Below are 16,241 nucleotides of genomic sequence, written 5' to 3'. Positions count from 1 at the left end.
CCTTAACCCAACCCTGCTGGTCTTACTTGTTAAAGTAAGACCAGCAGGGTTGGGCTTTCTTACACCCTCTAACAATGAAGAAGCCTTAAGGCATGAAAACCCTTAATTTCTTGCCATGCAAATTACAATTAAAGGGGACTTTGCACCACAAGCTCTTTGTCAGACTTTGGGTGGATGTGAACACATAGCTCAACTTAGCTGGTTTCTCTCCCTCCAGCCCCAGCTCAGGGAAAGTTCTCTCCTGTTTGTCACCTCAAATACTAATAACCTTATACAAGAAAACGTAATTAAGTGTGGCCCTTGGGTTTTTGTTTTGTTTTGTTTTGGGCTTTTTTTTGCATTTTTTTTTTTATGAATTCACATACTGAGTATCTGAATCCAGGTGTCTGTTATTAGCTGAAGAACATTTCCTTGAGGGCTGGATTTTCCGGAACAGAGAGGAAACAATGCTCCTCTACTAAGTCCAGTAGAATTTTGGTGCTTAATCTTATAAGGCAGCAGCTTAGGCTGGGCACATAGAATCAAATTCTGGATAGCAGAGGCTGCCTGTGCTGGGTTGCACGGGGCACACACGTGAAACTCATCCTGAGCAGTTCTCATTCTGCCAGCACTTTTTCTCTGCTCTACTAATGCTATCTGGAACTCAGCATTTTACTTCTCAGAGAATGATGCTGATTTCTTCCTGGGCTCTGTTTTTACACTCTAATCTTGCTTGAAGTTTTCAAATTGATTGTTCAGTCCTGCTTCAACTGGAATAAAAGCACCTCAAGTTTATCAGGTAATACAGTATCTCCATAAAGCCATGAACAGTTTTAAATTATTTGAAATCTGTCCTAAGGTGTCTTAGACACTTGTAACTCCACCCTGAATTTTCACGCATGAGTAACACAGAGGATGCCACCTTTTACACATATTTGACCTTCTCTCAGACTTCCCATTTGATTTTGTCACTGAGTGGCTCCAACAGTTGAATTTAATCATGAGATCCACTAATCTTCAGTTTAAAGGTATGTTAAAGCCAGTTAAGCTGGCTTTCAGAAAGTCAGTTTCAGAGGAAAGTTAGAAAATCAGCTAAGCGGGTCAACAACTTTAAAGTATTAAAGCTAATTTAATAGTGAATTTAAACCAATTGAGTTCATGGCTTTGAAAGCTGTATGCGATAGAACTGGGACTGAAATGCTGTCAGTGTATGGCAGGGGAGGTGTACAGGGGTGTCCCAGCTGTGCATTCATCAGTTAGAAAGTGAAGAAACACTGCTTAGATGGCAGGTTTATTGATGAAAGGTAAATCAGCCCCCTTCTGCATTTATACACACTTGGCTTTGCAGCAAACTCACCTGAAGAGATTTAATAGTGCTAAGCAGGTGGATAAATGCCTGCAAGTCTGGGCACTGAGGTCCACCCATCACCAACATCTTCCAGTATTTTTAAGCCATGACTAGCCTAAAAAAAGAGAAATAATTTTAGATAGTTTTAAAGATTTTACTGCTTCCCCCTGCCAAAAAAAAAGAAAAAACCAACCACAAAATAAACCTCAACCCCAGAGCATGAGCTCAAAGACCTCAAATAGACCTTTTTCCTCTGGAAATGACATTTTTCAATTATTCAATAATTCTGGATGTTTTTTGAATGGTTTTAATTTGTTTCTCATGATCCACTCCTTTATAAAACACACCTGGAAAATGAGGTAAAGGAGGACAAGGGAAAAAAACAAAACCAACTTACTTTGTATGTTTGGCAAAAAGCTATTCTTAACACTACCATTTCTTTCATTTAGAAGCTTGTCTATAACTGTTTAGGAAGCACTACTCCTGACATTTCACAATAAATACAAATAAAAAACAAAACCTACAAACATTTACAAAAAACATGCTTACAATAAAGCTATAAAGGCTTTTAAAATGTCAAGTATTTTTAGTAAACTCTTTGTAGGGTTGGTTTTGGTTTGGTTTTTTTTTTTGGTCTATGGATGGAAAAAAATTCATAAGGTTCAAAGTGACCACTACAAATATTTGATTACTCCTTACGGTGTGTTCATTAGAAATTTGTTTAGCTTTGCTTTAGACAATTCAAACAATAGTTTCCACTGCTTTCTTGACAGACCAGAATATTCCACAATCTACTATAAAGTCCAGAGAGACTTCCTGATCTTCAGCCAAAATTCCTGTTTCTTTACATCATCTCACTACTCCTGAATAGACAAGTCTTTGTATACAAAGTTCTCCCACAGTAGGAATTAGACTCTTTCAACACGCTCACCTACAGAAATGTTAGGCCTCAGTCATCTCCAGCCTGTTCTGTATACAGCAGTCTACTCCCTTCCTTGTGGTTGTACCTTAAAATCTATGATTCTGTGCTTTTAAAAGCCTTACAGCTGCCAACAACTTTTTGCTTACACAGGGCTAAGTGGGCCAGAGGTAGCCAAGATACTGGAGCCATGTGTGAGTGGTGTAATAAGTCCAGGGCACTGGAACTGCTACGGATGTTTATGAAAAAAGCTCTGTAGACACACCTAAAGAAGGGAAGCAGGCACTGGATTTTGTATGTTAAAGTTTGTATCCTCTGCAAATGTAGACTGAATCAGCAGTATTTGCTTGCCTCTAAAAAACCTGAAAAGAATCAAATGGGCTTTTTTCCCCTTTTACTCCCAAATCGCTGTCATGTCTAATTTGAATCTCAGATAACACATCTTCATTTTAAAATGTCATTCCTTGCTCTCAAGTGACCACACCAAATCAGAAGCAGGGACAAATGAGAAGAAAAAAAATGCCCACAATCTCATTCTCTCTTCTTACTTTGGCTTTGTAAACGTATAATCCAAACTTATCCTGCAAAAATACAGTATAATATTATATAAGCACAATAAAGCATAAAAAGTAATAAATCTGGGCACAAAATTTGAAAATATACTTCTGCCACTTACCTAAACCATGCAACTCATTTTGCCTGCAGCGTCCCTGTTTTATACAGTGCAAAGGAAAGCAGTTGACTTAAAACCCAATAATTATAGTGGTGTCTTTGTTTTGAAGCACTTGTGGATATCTCTCCATTAGCAACTCTCTGTCTCTGTTCTGGCTTCTCTACTGGGCCGTCAGATGTGAAAAGTCTCCTTTTACTAATAAAAGTAAGCCTGCTGTGGGTTGTAGGGGAACAGATAACTTTCACTTTTGGTATGATTTTTTTTTCTGCTTTCGTTACTCTGAGGAGAGAAAGCAGATGTTTTGGCTTTTGAGGAGCAAGTGGCAAAGGTAATTTGCTCCTTTCAATGTGAGTTAATGGCAAGCTTTCTCATTCTGAGCAAGAAGATTTTCCTTCTAAAGCCAAAGCTGATGATAGATCTGCCTTCAAGCATGTGTTTTCAAGAGAAGATGACTAAACACGTGGTTGTTTCTATTGCAAGGTTATATAGTAGCACTCATTCACTAAAAAAAGAAGAGTTCCCTTCCTGTCCTAGTGCAGATTATCTGTGTTGCATGCTATCTTACTAGCACTCTGATGGATATAAAAGAATGGTAAATGACATGCAAAGGCTACTTTAAGGCCAAAAGGAGAAAGGTTTTTGCTTTGGGTGAGGAGAGGGATGGTTGTTTTACTATCCTTTCCCCAGCACATTTACACCTCAGCTGAGCTCATAGTTCTCTCTTATTAAAGTGTGTGTAGAATTTAAATGCTTACTTTTGATTTAAAACAACCTTATATGTTCACCTTTCCTGAACCATTCTTGCTGTACAATCAAATTCCCAGATACTTTCTTTTGCTGCCTGTTACACTTAAAAACAAATAGAACCTTCCTGTTACACGAAGTAACAGTCTAACTAGAACTGAAGTAAAAAAACCCAAACCTCATGAAAACCTAACAAAGTAATTTCAAATTTTCTCCTGGTTTCTGTACAAGAAACTGAAAATTCGGTAATGATTCACTCAAAATAACACTGTAGACTGGTTTCCATAGCAAAATTTCTGTCTAAAATAATTTTGGTCAACTGCCTACACAACTAAGGTACTAATTAATGAGAAAAACCACAACAGTTTAGCATTTCTCATGATTTGGCCTTGGATGAAGGTCTCCACAAGCAACAGGGGCTGAGCAGGGCACGCTTGAACAAAACTGCTGCTCAGGACAGCAATTTTTCTGCTACAGTATATGACTTTATATTTGCACTCCGAAAAAAAACACTTTATAAAAATGGCCTGAGTTTGGAGTCACGAGAAAAATAAACGAAAGCTGAAAATTCCTAATATGTCTGTAAAAAAAAAAATCAAGCCATCTTTCTAGAGATCCATAAAGGAGGAACTGCAGGTTCAGCTGTCATTGTGCACGTCTGCACGCTGTGGATGAGAAATGCAGAACAAAAAGGTGTGGGTAATGCAATGATTGCAAAGTACAACACACTGTAGCTTGGTGTAATATTTCCTTTGCATTGTACAAGCCATGTCTGTTGAAAACAAGCGTAGGGTGTGCTTTGGTAAAAAGGAGTTGAGTTACTCCTGTCTAAAGCCACTCGGTGTCTCCCCTCCCAGGGAGCCAGCATGCCGCAGTATAAGCTGACTTACTTCAACCTGCGAGGGCGAGCAGAAATCAGCCGCTACCTGTTTGCCTACTCGGGCAAGAAGTATGAAGACCACAGAATAGAAGCAGCAGACTGGCCCAAAATCAAACCAAGTAAGTAGCACGGGTTCTTACATCCAAAGCTCCGCTAGAAATGCTGTCAAAAAGCAAAGCAATTTAAGAGGTATCTGTATGTTTCATGAGCAGAAATACACTTCATTTCTGGTTTTAATTAAGCCCATGGGAATTTTATGGTGATACAGCCAAAATGTCATTCCTGATGCCCTTGCAGAAGTCTGGATCCAAATCTTCAGACAATCTAAAATGACTTACTCGCTGTCATCCAGCTGGGCTTATACTCCTTATCAGTTCAGTATAGATTTTGTCTACCTAAAGATAGCTAAATGAGTGCTGGTCTTCTCAGCTTCTTTGGAGAATTTGGTCTCAAGGACCACACCTCAGCCTCCACACTGGGTTTTAGAAAGCCAAATTGGAAAGAAGTGTCAGGAAGAACACTCCTTGGTAACCAGAAAGGTTTTCAGAGAGGGAAAGTGATGAGAGAAAACACAAGAAATCAGTTGATAAAGCAAAGGAATAAAACAAAAGGATCAAAAGAAATGCTAGAAAATAATTGTTCCTATGAACAACCCCTACCAGCCTCAGAGTACCCTGCAGGCTATTGTACCCCATCCATTTAATGTTTTTTAGTTAAAGTAACCTCTTTTCAGCTATTAAAGGTATTAATTATTTCTGTTTATTAAATTAGCCTTAGTTCAAATGAAACAGATCTTGAGTTTGAAGACTGAGGGTGTGAAATCAGAGAAATCTGTGTTTTCATTTTGTGGATTAGGCCTGTGTTTTGCTACATGGGCTATGATTTTTCACATCCAGAATGAAGGATAATGCCTTTAGTTTACGGAAAAGGCACAATGAATGCACAAGGTGATTTCTACTAATTAAACAATGTTTGTTGATAGACTTTCACACCATTTAATAAGCCCAGCCAGCAGGCTACCAAATTCTTGTAGGGTCCAGTTAAATTTGTTTTTTCCTGTTTGCAGCGATGAACAACAAATACTCAAGCACCACTGTTCTCCAAGTGGCAGCTGAACCCTTCTGTAGTGCTCAAACCTAGAAAACACTGGCAAACTATCCACAGAGAATAAAGCAGTGGAAATGTACTGTTTTCAGTTAGGGATGACTGACTTTGGAAACCTTTTCTTATAAGAGCTTAAGCCTGTTGACATGTGGTATAGCTTATTTCTCTCCCACTATAATTCTCAGGGAAGCAGGGTAGAAGCTAAAAGTGAGACTAAGAATTCAGATGACCTGAGGAAAGCTCTGCATAGGCCTTTCATACATATTCACATGTATGCACACTCACTAATGTCCTGAAACAAAGTTGAGAATATAAGTAAAGCATAATTTTGTGTAGAGTCTTGCATACTTATTTTTAAGTAAGACAAATTAAAAAGACAAAGCATAATTAGTCAGTTAAAGGCTACAGAGGCATTTATATCCCAGGACAAGATGTTCTAATAGCAGATCTATCAGATAAGGTAAAAGCATTGCACCTCTCTTTGAATGTTGTTGATGTCCCCAATGTCTGAGCCAGCGCAAGAAACAGTGCAGCAAAATTCTTCCCATGCTTTTCTTCAGCACTCACACCATGAACCTCCCAGTGAAGCTTATGTGTACAGTACTTGTTCACTACAGTGTAAGCCCAGCTGCAGCACCATTGCCACCAAAACACTGGGAGCAGAGGCACCCTAGAAATCCTAAAGTATACAGTTTGTAACTGTATCTGCTGCATTATCAAATGGTGGTTAAGTTATTTAACCATGGGTTGTCTTTGTTTCCCTTTCTGTGATGCAAAAATTTGCTAGCAGGTTTACCAAGGGTTAATTAAGATTTTTCATTTTCTCTGCATAATGGCTTTTTGCAGCAGCCTCTATGACTGATCCCTGGAAGAAATTCCAAAGCAGATAAGAAGTTTAGTTAAATGTGGGGGCTGCTGCTCTCAGATTTGTGAAATCAGCTGTGTAAAATTTATGCTGGCCTAAGAGTTCTTTGAATTTCAGACTTCTGTAGAAATCCAGTTAGTCAGAGGATGGGAACTGGAATGCATTGTGCTAATTGACCAGGAAAACATACACCTACAAAGAAATAGTTGGATGCACGTCTGTAAGTGCTATTACATCTTATGCCAGGATATTAAACTTCAGCTCTGGAAGGCTCCCTGAATCCTAGCTCAAGCACCAATGGAATGGTGCCATCTGCCACTGGTGACATCTGCATTACATACAACATGCAGTTAAGAGGTTTGCCAACTAGAACAAGAGTAAAGGTTTCTTATATGTATAAAAATGTAATGCTGCTAAGGAAATTGTCTGGAGATCATGTAACTGATATCCACCTCCTCCTTTTTGAAGCAATAGTATTTCTCATAGTTACTCATGGTATTTCCAGACAAAGTATTCTCCTGCAGGCAAATCATTCAGTAAAACTCTGAATTAAAGGTAGCAACAGGGCTTTGGAGTAAACAGCCTTACACTGTTCAACAAGACCAATAGCCAGGGCCCCGTTCTGCCCCAGGTACTTAAACCCTAACTTTGCAGGCTGTGACTCAGCACAAGAAATGGTTGCCTCCCAGCTAGAGACTAGGTTGTACAGCACAGATGCAGCATTTGCCATATGAAAAAACAAGCCTTGCATTCTCTGGTATCCTGAATTTTCAAAATGTGCCTCGGCTGAGGCACGGGTTAAGGAGGAAAAAGCACCAGGTAACTGGATCCTTGCCAAAAAAGGTTCAGTTGCTGCTGTGTTCAAAAATAAACATGAAAATGAGAGGACCCATCAAACTCATTGCAAATACAAATGCACAGTTCACTGTGCTGAGAATTCTTCTACACTACTGTCATTTGTATTCTGTATTCAGATCTGTCTTATAAAGCTCAGGATTTTTGCCCCCCCATTTTTCCTGAACTAAGTCTACTTCAGAAAGAAAAAAAGTGGCAGATTTCAGCCAGTCATATCCTGGTGAAAACCAGAGTGTGGTCAGTGTTTAGCAATGATAAAGGGAATTACAGCTGCATTTGTTGTAATAGCAGTTAATGTAATAGCAATTTGGTACACCCCTTATTTTGCAGCCCTCAAAAGTCATTAAAATTGGTCCAATTAATGGAACTAATTACTTAATTGTATATTGAGGTGAGATTAAGAAATATCAGACAAATTGCTATGCTCAGTTGCATACACCATCTTTGTCTTTACCCCTTGCCTCTGAAAGATCTGGAACCAGTTTTGACTGCAGTCTGCAAGTAGAACCTGATGTCTCTCTTTTTAAAAGCCTCAAGTATGATGAAGCAAGATAAACAAAAAAATACTTAAGGAAGAAGTTTGGACAAGAAGAGCACTTCAGGTTTCTTGAGCTACTAAGGAACAAATTGAAGAATTCAAGTTTATCTAAGAGCACAAGGAGTCAAGTTTCTGACTGAGATCTGAGAGGATAAGTTTGCTTCAGGAGTTCTCACAAATTAAAGTCAGGTTTTGCAAACAAATACCAACCCAGCCAAATCATCATACCATATAAACCAGAAACTATTATCATTATTCTGAAGAAAAGAGTTTTGTAAAATTGACGGGAAAATTCGTGCATTGAGATTTATGTTCAGAAAGGGCATTTAGAAAGCAGGCTTGTGGCTGACGCAAGTTTAATTTTTGACCTGAACTGAAGAGTGTGGTGAGGTTTGTTGTTTGTTTTGGCATTTTTCATGTGGCTTCCACCAGGAAGCTGTAGTCTTAACATACCTTCAGGTAAATAAATAAGCCCTCCCTCCCGGAAATACTGTCCCACTTGATTTTGTTTACATCTAAGTGGTGCTTTTTTCCTGTAGAAAAGCAAGGTATATTATAAGAAATTATGTTATTTGCCTTATACAATCTGAAATTAAAATTTCTATAACTCGACATTTCTTTTTTTCTCTTCTGACTCTAATCAGATCATCTTTGGTAAAATTTCCAGTTCCTGATTTCAGGCAAGGACTGTAGTTTATAATATAAGCACTCTTAAGCAAACCAGTGTATAAGTAGTATTATTGTCCAGCTTTAGCACAGAATCTAAAAAAAACCAGACAAATATCAAGTAGCAGCTTTCCATAACCCTTCACTCTATATGGGTCAATAATTATTTAAACAAGTAAGCAAACTCATGCTGTACAGTTCCTTTTGAACAGACTTTGACTTGACCGTGCCACTATTTAAAGGGTAGTCAATTTAAGATCTGTAACAGATCTGTTCAAGATCTGTATTTCTACATAATGGGCTCCTCACCAAAAGCATCATAATGGGCTCCTCACCAAAAGTCATGACACAGCAGAAAATCCACTGTAAGGGTACACTTACCATTGCCTTGAGATATTGGGCTGGCAGGCAGTAGCAGCTTTTGATCTGTGGCTCCATCAAGGAATTTGAAGCAATGGCAATAACACAAACTTTATCATCTTAGCAAAGGATGCTTCCATTGCACTGATGGCTGTAAACATCCCATGAACTGTTTAGGAGGTGTAGAATGGTGCTTGAAAGGTCCTTAGGAAACTTGATAGACTAATTGCATTGAAAATACTTCTAAGATAAGAGATAAATCTTGAGAAGATAAATCTTGAGAAGCACCTAACTGCAGGCAAGAATTCCTCAGGGGAGCAGTTGTTCTGTATGCTGAGTGACTTGCTGCTATGTACCCCTAGCTAAGATGTACAAATAGCTATCTCTGGGTAAAAAGTAGGGCTTAGCAAGCACTTTCAAGGAGAATATGAGTTGTAATAGCTACAGCACTAAATCTAGGCTGAGGTTAATCAAAGCATCCTGCTGGTCATCCCTTTCTAAAAGCAACAGATTCTGGATATCCCCAGCTCCAGGCCAACCACTTCCCAGGGGTCTTGCTCCTCTACCAGCCTTACGAAAAATACATCATTCATATATTTCTTATTACAAGATGCAAAGTGTCTCATATATTTGTTTCTCATGACCCAACTTAAATACAAATGGAAAGGAAAAGTTGTTATCTTTAGTTTTCAAGGCAAAGAAGAACTTATTTTGACACAGATATGGTAGTAAAGGAGCATGACTGTGACTTTTATTTTGCCCCATATTTGACCAATCCAGCTGCCTTATTATTGAACCAATCTAAGCTGCTTGATTGCAAAACTATTAATTATTCAGCTTTTGAACAATAATCAAGTGCTTAAACACAGGCTGATTTGGATCAAAGCCATAGATGATTACAAGGTGGGCAGGACAAGTCATGTGGAAGAGCAGGTCAGCTCAGGGGAAATGGGGGAATCTGAACTCGTGACTGGGAGCAAAGATGAGGTAAGTCAGTATAAATGTGGGAAGGATAGAACAGAAATAAGGAGAAGAATAATAATGAAGTTAAGATGAGCGGAAAGGGAAGAAAGAGCTAAGGGAAGGAGAAAATTAAAAACTGTCTGTGTAGGGGAGAACAGCAGTGAGAAGCACAGCACAGCAGAGCACCAGCAGCCAACCAGCCCAGATACCAGACTTGGACAAAACTGCTCAGCTCTATGTTCTGTTTCCCCTCCCTGCCCTTGACAGAGAAACAGTCCCACACAAGCACCATCCACTGGGTTGTGCCCAGGAGGATGAGTGAGGAGCTTGTGTGTTCAAAACGTGAACTTGTGTGTTCTCCTTATGAACACTATTGAGAACCTATAGGCATGCCAGGATGGGAATTGTTATTATAGCTCTTAGGGACTTTTTGGGATGTCAAATTAAACAGATGCCCTTGCTTGTAACACACATCAAGCCTCACCTCACCAACTTAGCATCCAGCAGAGACACATATAAACACCACAGTTCTAGTCCTAAAAGCCAATCAAAACTAAAGTAATATAGAAAGAAATTAATCCAATTTCTAAACATGGCACAGATACTTCAGTGAGTCCTTCCTAAAATGAGAAGAGAGACTGCAGATCAGTCTGATGAATTTACACTCCCCATGAAAAAAACCTTGACAGAGGGCGAGTGTAAAGACTGTCAGAATGCAATGCAAAAAAAACAATAAATAACTGACATAATAGGAAAAGCAAGGATTTGCTGATAAGAGTTCAATTTAAAGAAGACTACAGGTTTAATTATTTAAACAGAATGCTTTTTAAAAACCCTGTTCCTCTTTTCAGTGAGGAAATTTACATTTCAATGTAAATTTGGAAACCAACACAAGCATTTATAGCGCCTTCTACTTCAGATGAGCAACAAAGCAAGAGGGAACTAAAAGGGCAAGGCCATATTTTGTGCATGCCTGAGAAATGACGCTGTTTGTACGATGACAGCAATAGGTTTTTCTGGTTTTCCTTAAAATTTATTTGCTCAAGTGGGAGTTGGAAACATTATAAGACAACACTGTTTTGAAAAACATGGAAAGGACATCCGTATGGATACACAAGGGTATAAACTGACGTAAGCACTAAACAGCCCCCTAACCGATCAGAGTCAAAGAAAAACTAGCAAAGTGACACGCACATCCTTCCAGTCTGCACTACTTTGGCTTAGCTGTTCATTTATAATTGCTCCCCAATACGTGTCGTTTCATGATGTGCCCCCATGACTCTGACTCTACCCAAATGAGATCCCTCTCACACACCAGCTTTTCCCATCCTCAACGAATGTAGGAGCCTGGAAGGAACTGCTCTGCTTATCTGGAGTTGCATCAACCATACCTTTCACCAAAATCATGAAAAATTTAACCAGTTTAGTACAATGTTTATACACACAGGCAATTCGGACATCCCCCAAGGCTCCTTGAACACGTAATGTCAATGAGCAGAGTAGGGCCAAAAGCACCACAGAAAGCTCAAAGCAAGGCACAGAAACCCATGTCCATGAGTCTATGGGTAATACTGCTTAGTACAGTGTTACCAGTACAGAAGCCAGACAGGTTTCTGCTGTAATTTGGAGCCCCAGAGAATATGGTCTGGATGTGGTTTTTGCTACAGGCAAGGCGTCCCGAGGCCACTTTGAGGTCATTTGTCAAACCCTGACCTTGCCTCCAGCAATTGAACTGTGTCCATTCACTGTGAAGGCTTTTTGCATCCTTCCTTAAGATGAACTGTGTGACACAAATCCATCTCCTTCTCTAGATGGAAAAGGAAGATTCCAGTTTTCACAGGGAATGCATTCCTGCCCACAACAGCCAAACTTATATATACAAAAAAATCTCCTGGGTTTGCTATGAGTTTATCAATATAGGAAGTTATTCTTTTAAGTTACAAAAGCAAAAAAATACTTTACTGCAGGTTCCTAAAAATTTTGGTGATTCCATGAATTTTTGATAATAATGTTTCAAATGCAAAGTTGGTTTTTTTCCCTAAATTTTTCCAGACCGAAAATGCAACTTTATAAGCCATTGTATCTACTCAGATATTGCGGATATGTACTATAAATATTTTCTGTCCCTTGACTTTTCCTTGTTATTTTCTTCAGCTGTAAAACTGCCTGAATATCTGCCGTACTTTCTGGTGTGCAAGAATAGCATGCCCTGCACACAAGAAGAAACAACAGATTTTTAAAATGAAAAAAATCACAAGGGTACTTTCTTCAGACCTCTCAGAATTGCACTCATTTACAACTTATTAACTCAATCATCAACAAAAGTCAGTGTAAATCATATACATACACTCTATCAGCAAGAAAAAAATCTGTTTATTTTCAAATCATAATTTTTCCCTTGTTCTTTATAAGAAAAAATTAAATAGCATAGGAAAGGAAGGAACATCTACTATGGCAATAGATATGCTGCCTCCTAACAAAAACTCCCCAAGTCTCATTATGAATCAAAGCATAAATCCTTTGGATATTTAAGGCTTGAGGGACAATGTGCAATAAAATCTGCTCTCATTTATTAATTTTAGAATTGCATTATGCATCAGGAAAGTGTATGTACACAAAACAAAGCTATATTTGTACATTTTTAATTGTAAACTCAGTTTCTTTTTCAGGGAAGAATAACCAAGTCTTAATGAAAGCAGCTCAGCACTGAGGAGGAAGACCTTTGTAGGCATTACTCATATTTTCAAGGAATGAATAGCAATTCCCTTGAATTCAGAAATTACCAGATCCCTGAGAAACAGAATATGAGAAATGACTACCATCCAGCTGATTTTGACACCATAATCCATGTTCTTCAAGTGTCAGAAAGACGCCTCCCCTGTGACCAAGGGTTTCTTAAAAAAAAAAATATATCCATAGAAACCATTTTTCTTGTACTGACCCACAAAGTGAAACATCAGTCAAAGCCAGGACTTTTAGACTTCCCCTGTATGTAAACACAGCAGAAAATGGTCTGTTTGGTTTCTAGATGAAGCAATCACCATTTCCCAACCTGAGTAGCGATCAGCGTGTTTTGACAGTTATTGCTACAGAGACTGGCTTAGTCATACTGACCTGACCAAAACTGCATCAGCTCCATGGCACTCCTCCTGGGGCCTCCAAAACAGGCTGATTAACTCCTTCAGGGGTGGCTGATATTGCTTCTGAGCTGGCTGCACTTGTGTGGTTACCTGTTATCTGTTGCCAGGCACTAGTGTACAGCCCCGTGTGGTCTGGGCGGATCTGAAGGTGGCCCCCACGCTGGCATGTCCAAGGGTCACACGCACTCTCATTCCTCTACTTGTGCCTGCCTGACAGATGTGCTGGTATCCTGCAAAAGCAAACATTATTACACAGCTCTTGCTTTGGAGGCAGCGATGCTCAGGGCACTCTGCACAATTAATCCACAGTGCAGCACCAAGGCTCTTCTCATTTTCACAGCCAGAGAGCTTTTCAGTTAAACATTAAGAGGTGCATCCTTTCCTCTTTAGATTCTCAATGACACAAAACATAGACTCGCCAGGATCTTGTTGCACTCCAGAAAATAAACATACGAAGTCTTCTATGCAACAAGTTTATTACTGTTTCAATAACAGCTAGCAGAGCAATCTTTCTCCCTGGGGGCAGCAGCTAGCGCTCATTGAGCTCTCTTGCTTCTGCTAGTCATCACCATCAAAATTTATACTGGCTTCCTAGTGTGCTGAACTTAGGGAAAAAAAAGGTATCATGAGTACTGTGTTCAGATGCAGCAAAAAAAAAAAAAAAGAGGCACAGAGAAGTCCTGTATGTCTTGTGCAACTGCCAAATTCATTTTGCAGATACAGATTTAACATCTAAGATCCCGTACCTAATGTGATTCACATACTGCATGCTAAACCACAGAGCCATGTGGCAGTGTTCATCATTTATGAAGTTGCTTTGATAAACAGTTACTAATGCATGAGGTTTCACTATTTTGCCCCTTTCACTAAGAACTAAAAATCCCCATGGAATGGAGGTGTCATTCCAGCTGTCCCGTACAGGCAGTTCTCCCGGGTTTTGAAAGCACCTTGCACGTTTCCAATAGTCAATGTTTTCACTTTTTCACTACCACCATTTTACATTACAATGAATTCTTAAGGTGAATATTTATTTACCTGAAGTGGAATCCAGATAAAAATCAGATACAAACCATTTAGTTATGATCAGCACTTGCAGTCACATACTTGGAATTTATAAAATAGCATCCTTTGAGATGCAGAGACTTACAGTTCCTCCAGTGAACAGCACCAGGTTCCCACAAGCAGATTCTCACTGCCCTAAACACAACCATTTTTCCCAGATTAATCTTTGCTCCAAGGTTCCAGCCCCACTTGATATCATGCCAGCAGTTTCTCCAAAACATAGCAAAACAGAATTCCAAGTTTTCACATAACTACCAAATTAATAACTGAAAAATAAGATTGATTTCTTATCTCAAACTGTCTCACAGACATCCATGACATCTGCTTAGTTTTTCTTTCCCTATATTTGAAGTCTGGAGGCTTCTTCCTCACAACTGATGGAAATTTTTTTGAATGTAAGCCAAGTCAAGTAAATTTGACTACCTTCTTAGCATTTGCAGTTCAGTGTGAAAGATATATTTGTCTCAGTGATGACTGTCAAATGAAATGTCTCATCACAATGTAAGTTCAGAAATGCAGATGCTTCCCTGAATCACTGCTTCTGGATTTTAAACAAGTGAAAATCAAAAAGCACCTTGTAGTCTTTACCCAATCTCTTACTTCATGCTCCAGCTGGATCCTGCACAAAGTTTTCAGTATTACTTTACTTAACCTTGGTGGTCACTCTTCTTGGGGTGGGGGGAAAGCAGGGAAGGAAAAACTAATATTCCTCTGAAAAATTTCCCTACATAAAGAATTCTGGAAGTATAGGAGCACATTCAGCCTCTTCAGCACAAGGCTAGGGCATAGGAAACGCAATGCCTGGTTTCTTTGCTATAGTTGCCTTCATACACTGCAATCTGGTTTACATCCTTACCCCTTACTTTTTTATTTTTAGTCCATGTATTTCCCTACAGAAACACTGTGAAACTGTTAAGTGCTATAACAATGCATACCCTCCGAGTGGTAAAAGTGCAGCTGTCAAAGACTCCCACTGTTAATGGCTATGATTTAACTTTTGGCTGTTTTTTTTTTTTCCTTTTTTACTTTCTCCTCCAAGCTATCCCGTTTGGCAAACTCCCTATTCTGGAAGTAGATGGAGTTATCATTCACCAGAGCCTGGCAATGGCAAGATACCTTGCCAGAGAATCAGGTAAGTTATTCAACTATTTTCTTTCTTTAATGCTCAGGAAAAAAAATACATCAGTAGTGAAAATAAAAACAAATCAACAACTTGGCAAGCCCAACCACGCAGAAGTCAACACCAGCATGGCAATCACGGTACTGGTGCTTTTTCCAGGTACAAACAGCTCATAGTTATCAGCCCATTGAGGCATCTGCAGTTTGCCAGTACCAAGTGCTGACCACAGGAATGCAGTGTACCACACAGGATGCTATCAGAGCTGCCACTCAAAAAAGCACTGAGGAGCACTGTGTGGTGGCATGGCCACTTTCAGCAGCCTTCCTTACCACAATTTGGTGACAACTGGGCTCACTGGGTTGGGACTGCTGTGGCAATCCTGATGAGATCTCAAGCTACGTTCCTTGCCATTTCAAGATCAGAAAGAAGAAATGGAGCAAGGCACACCCACTAGGGTGCTGTACAACAGGGTTTAGAGTCACTCAGATGTCATGTAGAAAGTAAAAAAGGAGACCAAAAAAAGGTTCAAAGTAGCAACCTGTAGTGTGAAATGCTATGACTTTCAGAGCTGAAGTCATGTGTTTGAGCTCTGAATTTGCACTGTAAGTGTGTATGCCTAAAGGAAAACTCAGAAATAATCTCTCCCATGTCTGATTGAGTTTCCACTCTGGATACAGTGCCTGGAGTTTGGGCTGACTTCTCCAGCCAATAAACTTTATTCGCCTGCCACTGCATGACAGAAAGTGCATACCTGTGGCCTCCCTAAGGCTCTCAGGGCAGTTTCCCCTGAAGTTAAACTTTGAGCTGCCAGGTTAACCAGAGAGATGACCAGGAGAAGGAGGTTTTGGAAGCATTAGAGATTATCACAGCAGGCAGAGCACTCTGAAGCAGATTTAGGCAACAATTCTGAGCTGGCAGAGAGATTAGAGCAGGTGGTGACATCACTTGCATCTTTAAATACCTACATGCTATGGAAGTACTCAACCAGTTAGATAAAGTGATATAAGACTTAGTAATGCAAGTAA

General features: G+C 39.4%; 1 protein-coding gene and 1 long non-coding RNA gene across 3 annotated transcripts in view; one reads left to right on the top strand and one right to left on the bottom strand.

The window, feature by feature from the left end:
- Window positions 1-16,241, top strand: part of HPGDS (hematopoietic prostaglandin D synthase) — a 29,194-nt gene that overhangs the window by 7,047 nt on the left and 5,906 nt on the right. For both annotated transcript variants that reach the window (XM_064651924.1, XM_064651925.1), the window contains exons 2-3: window positions 4,521-4,662; window positions 15,136-15,228. In XM_064651924.1, the coding sequence (XP_064507994.1) occupies window positions 4,530-4,662; window positions 15,136-15,228 (226 nt within the window). In that variant the 5' untranslated portion in view covers window positions 4,521-4,529. The remainder of the gene's footprint in view (window positions 1-4,520; window positions 4,663-15,135; window positions 15,229-16,241) is intronic.
- Window positions 8-13,555, bottom strand: LOC135412923 (uncharacterized). The gene is made up of 3 exons (XR_010430030.1): window positions 13,009-13,555; window positions 1,337-1,442; window positions 8-749 (listed from the first exon to the last, which is right to left on the bottom strand). It is a non-coding gene; the product is annotated as an uncharacterized LOC135412923 (long non-coding RNA).

Source organism: Pseudopipra pipra, chromosome 4, assembly GCF_036250125.1.
Source record: "Pseudopipra pipra isolate bDixPip1 chromosome 4, bDixPip1.hap1, whole genome shotgun sequence".
NCBI classification, from domain to species: domain Eukaryota; kingdom Metazoa; phylum Chordata; class Aves; order Passeriformes; family Pipridae; genus Pseudopipra; species Pseudopipra pipra.
Note: the sequence above shows the minus strand (reverse complement) of the source record. Positions and strands in the feature narration are given on the sequence as shown.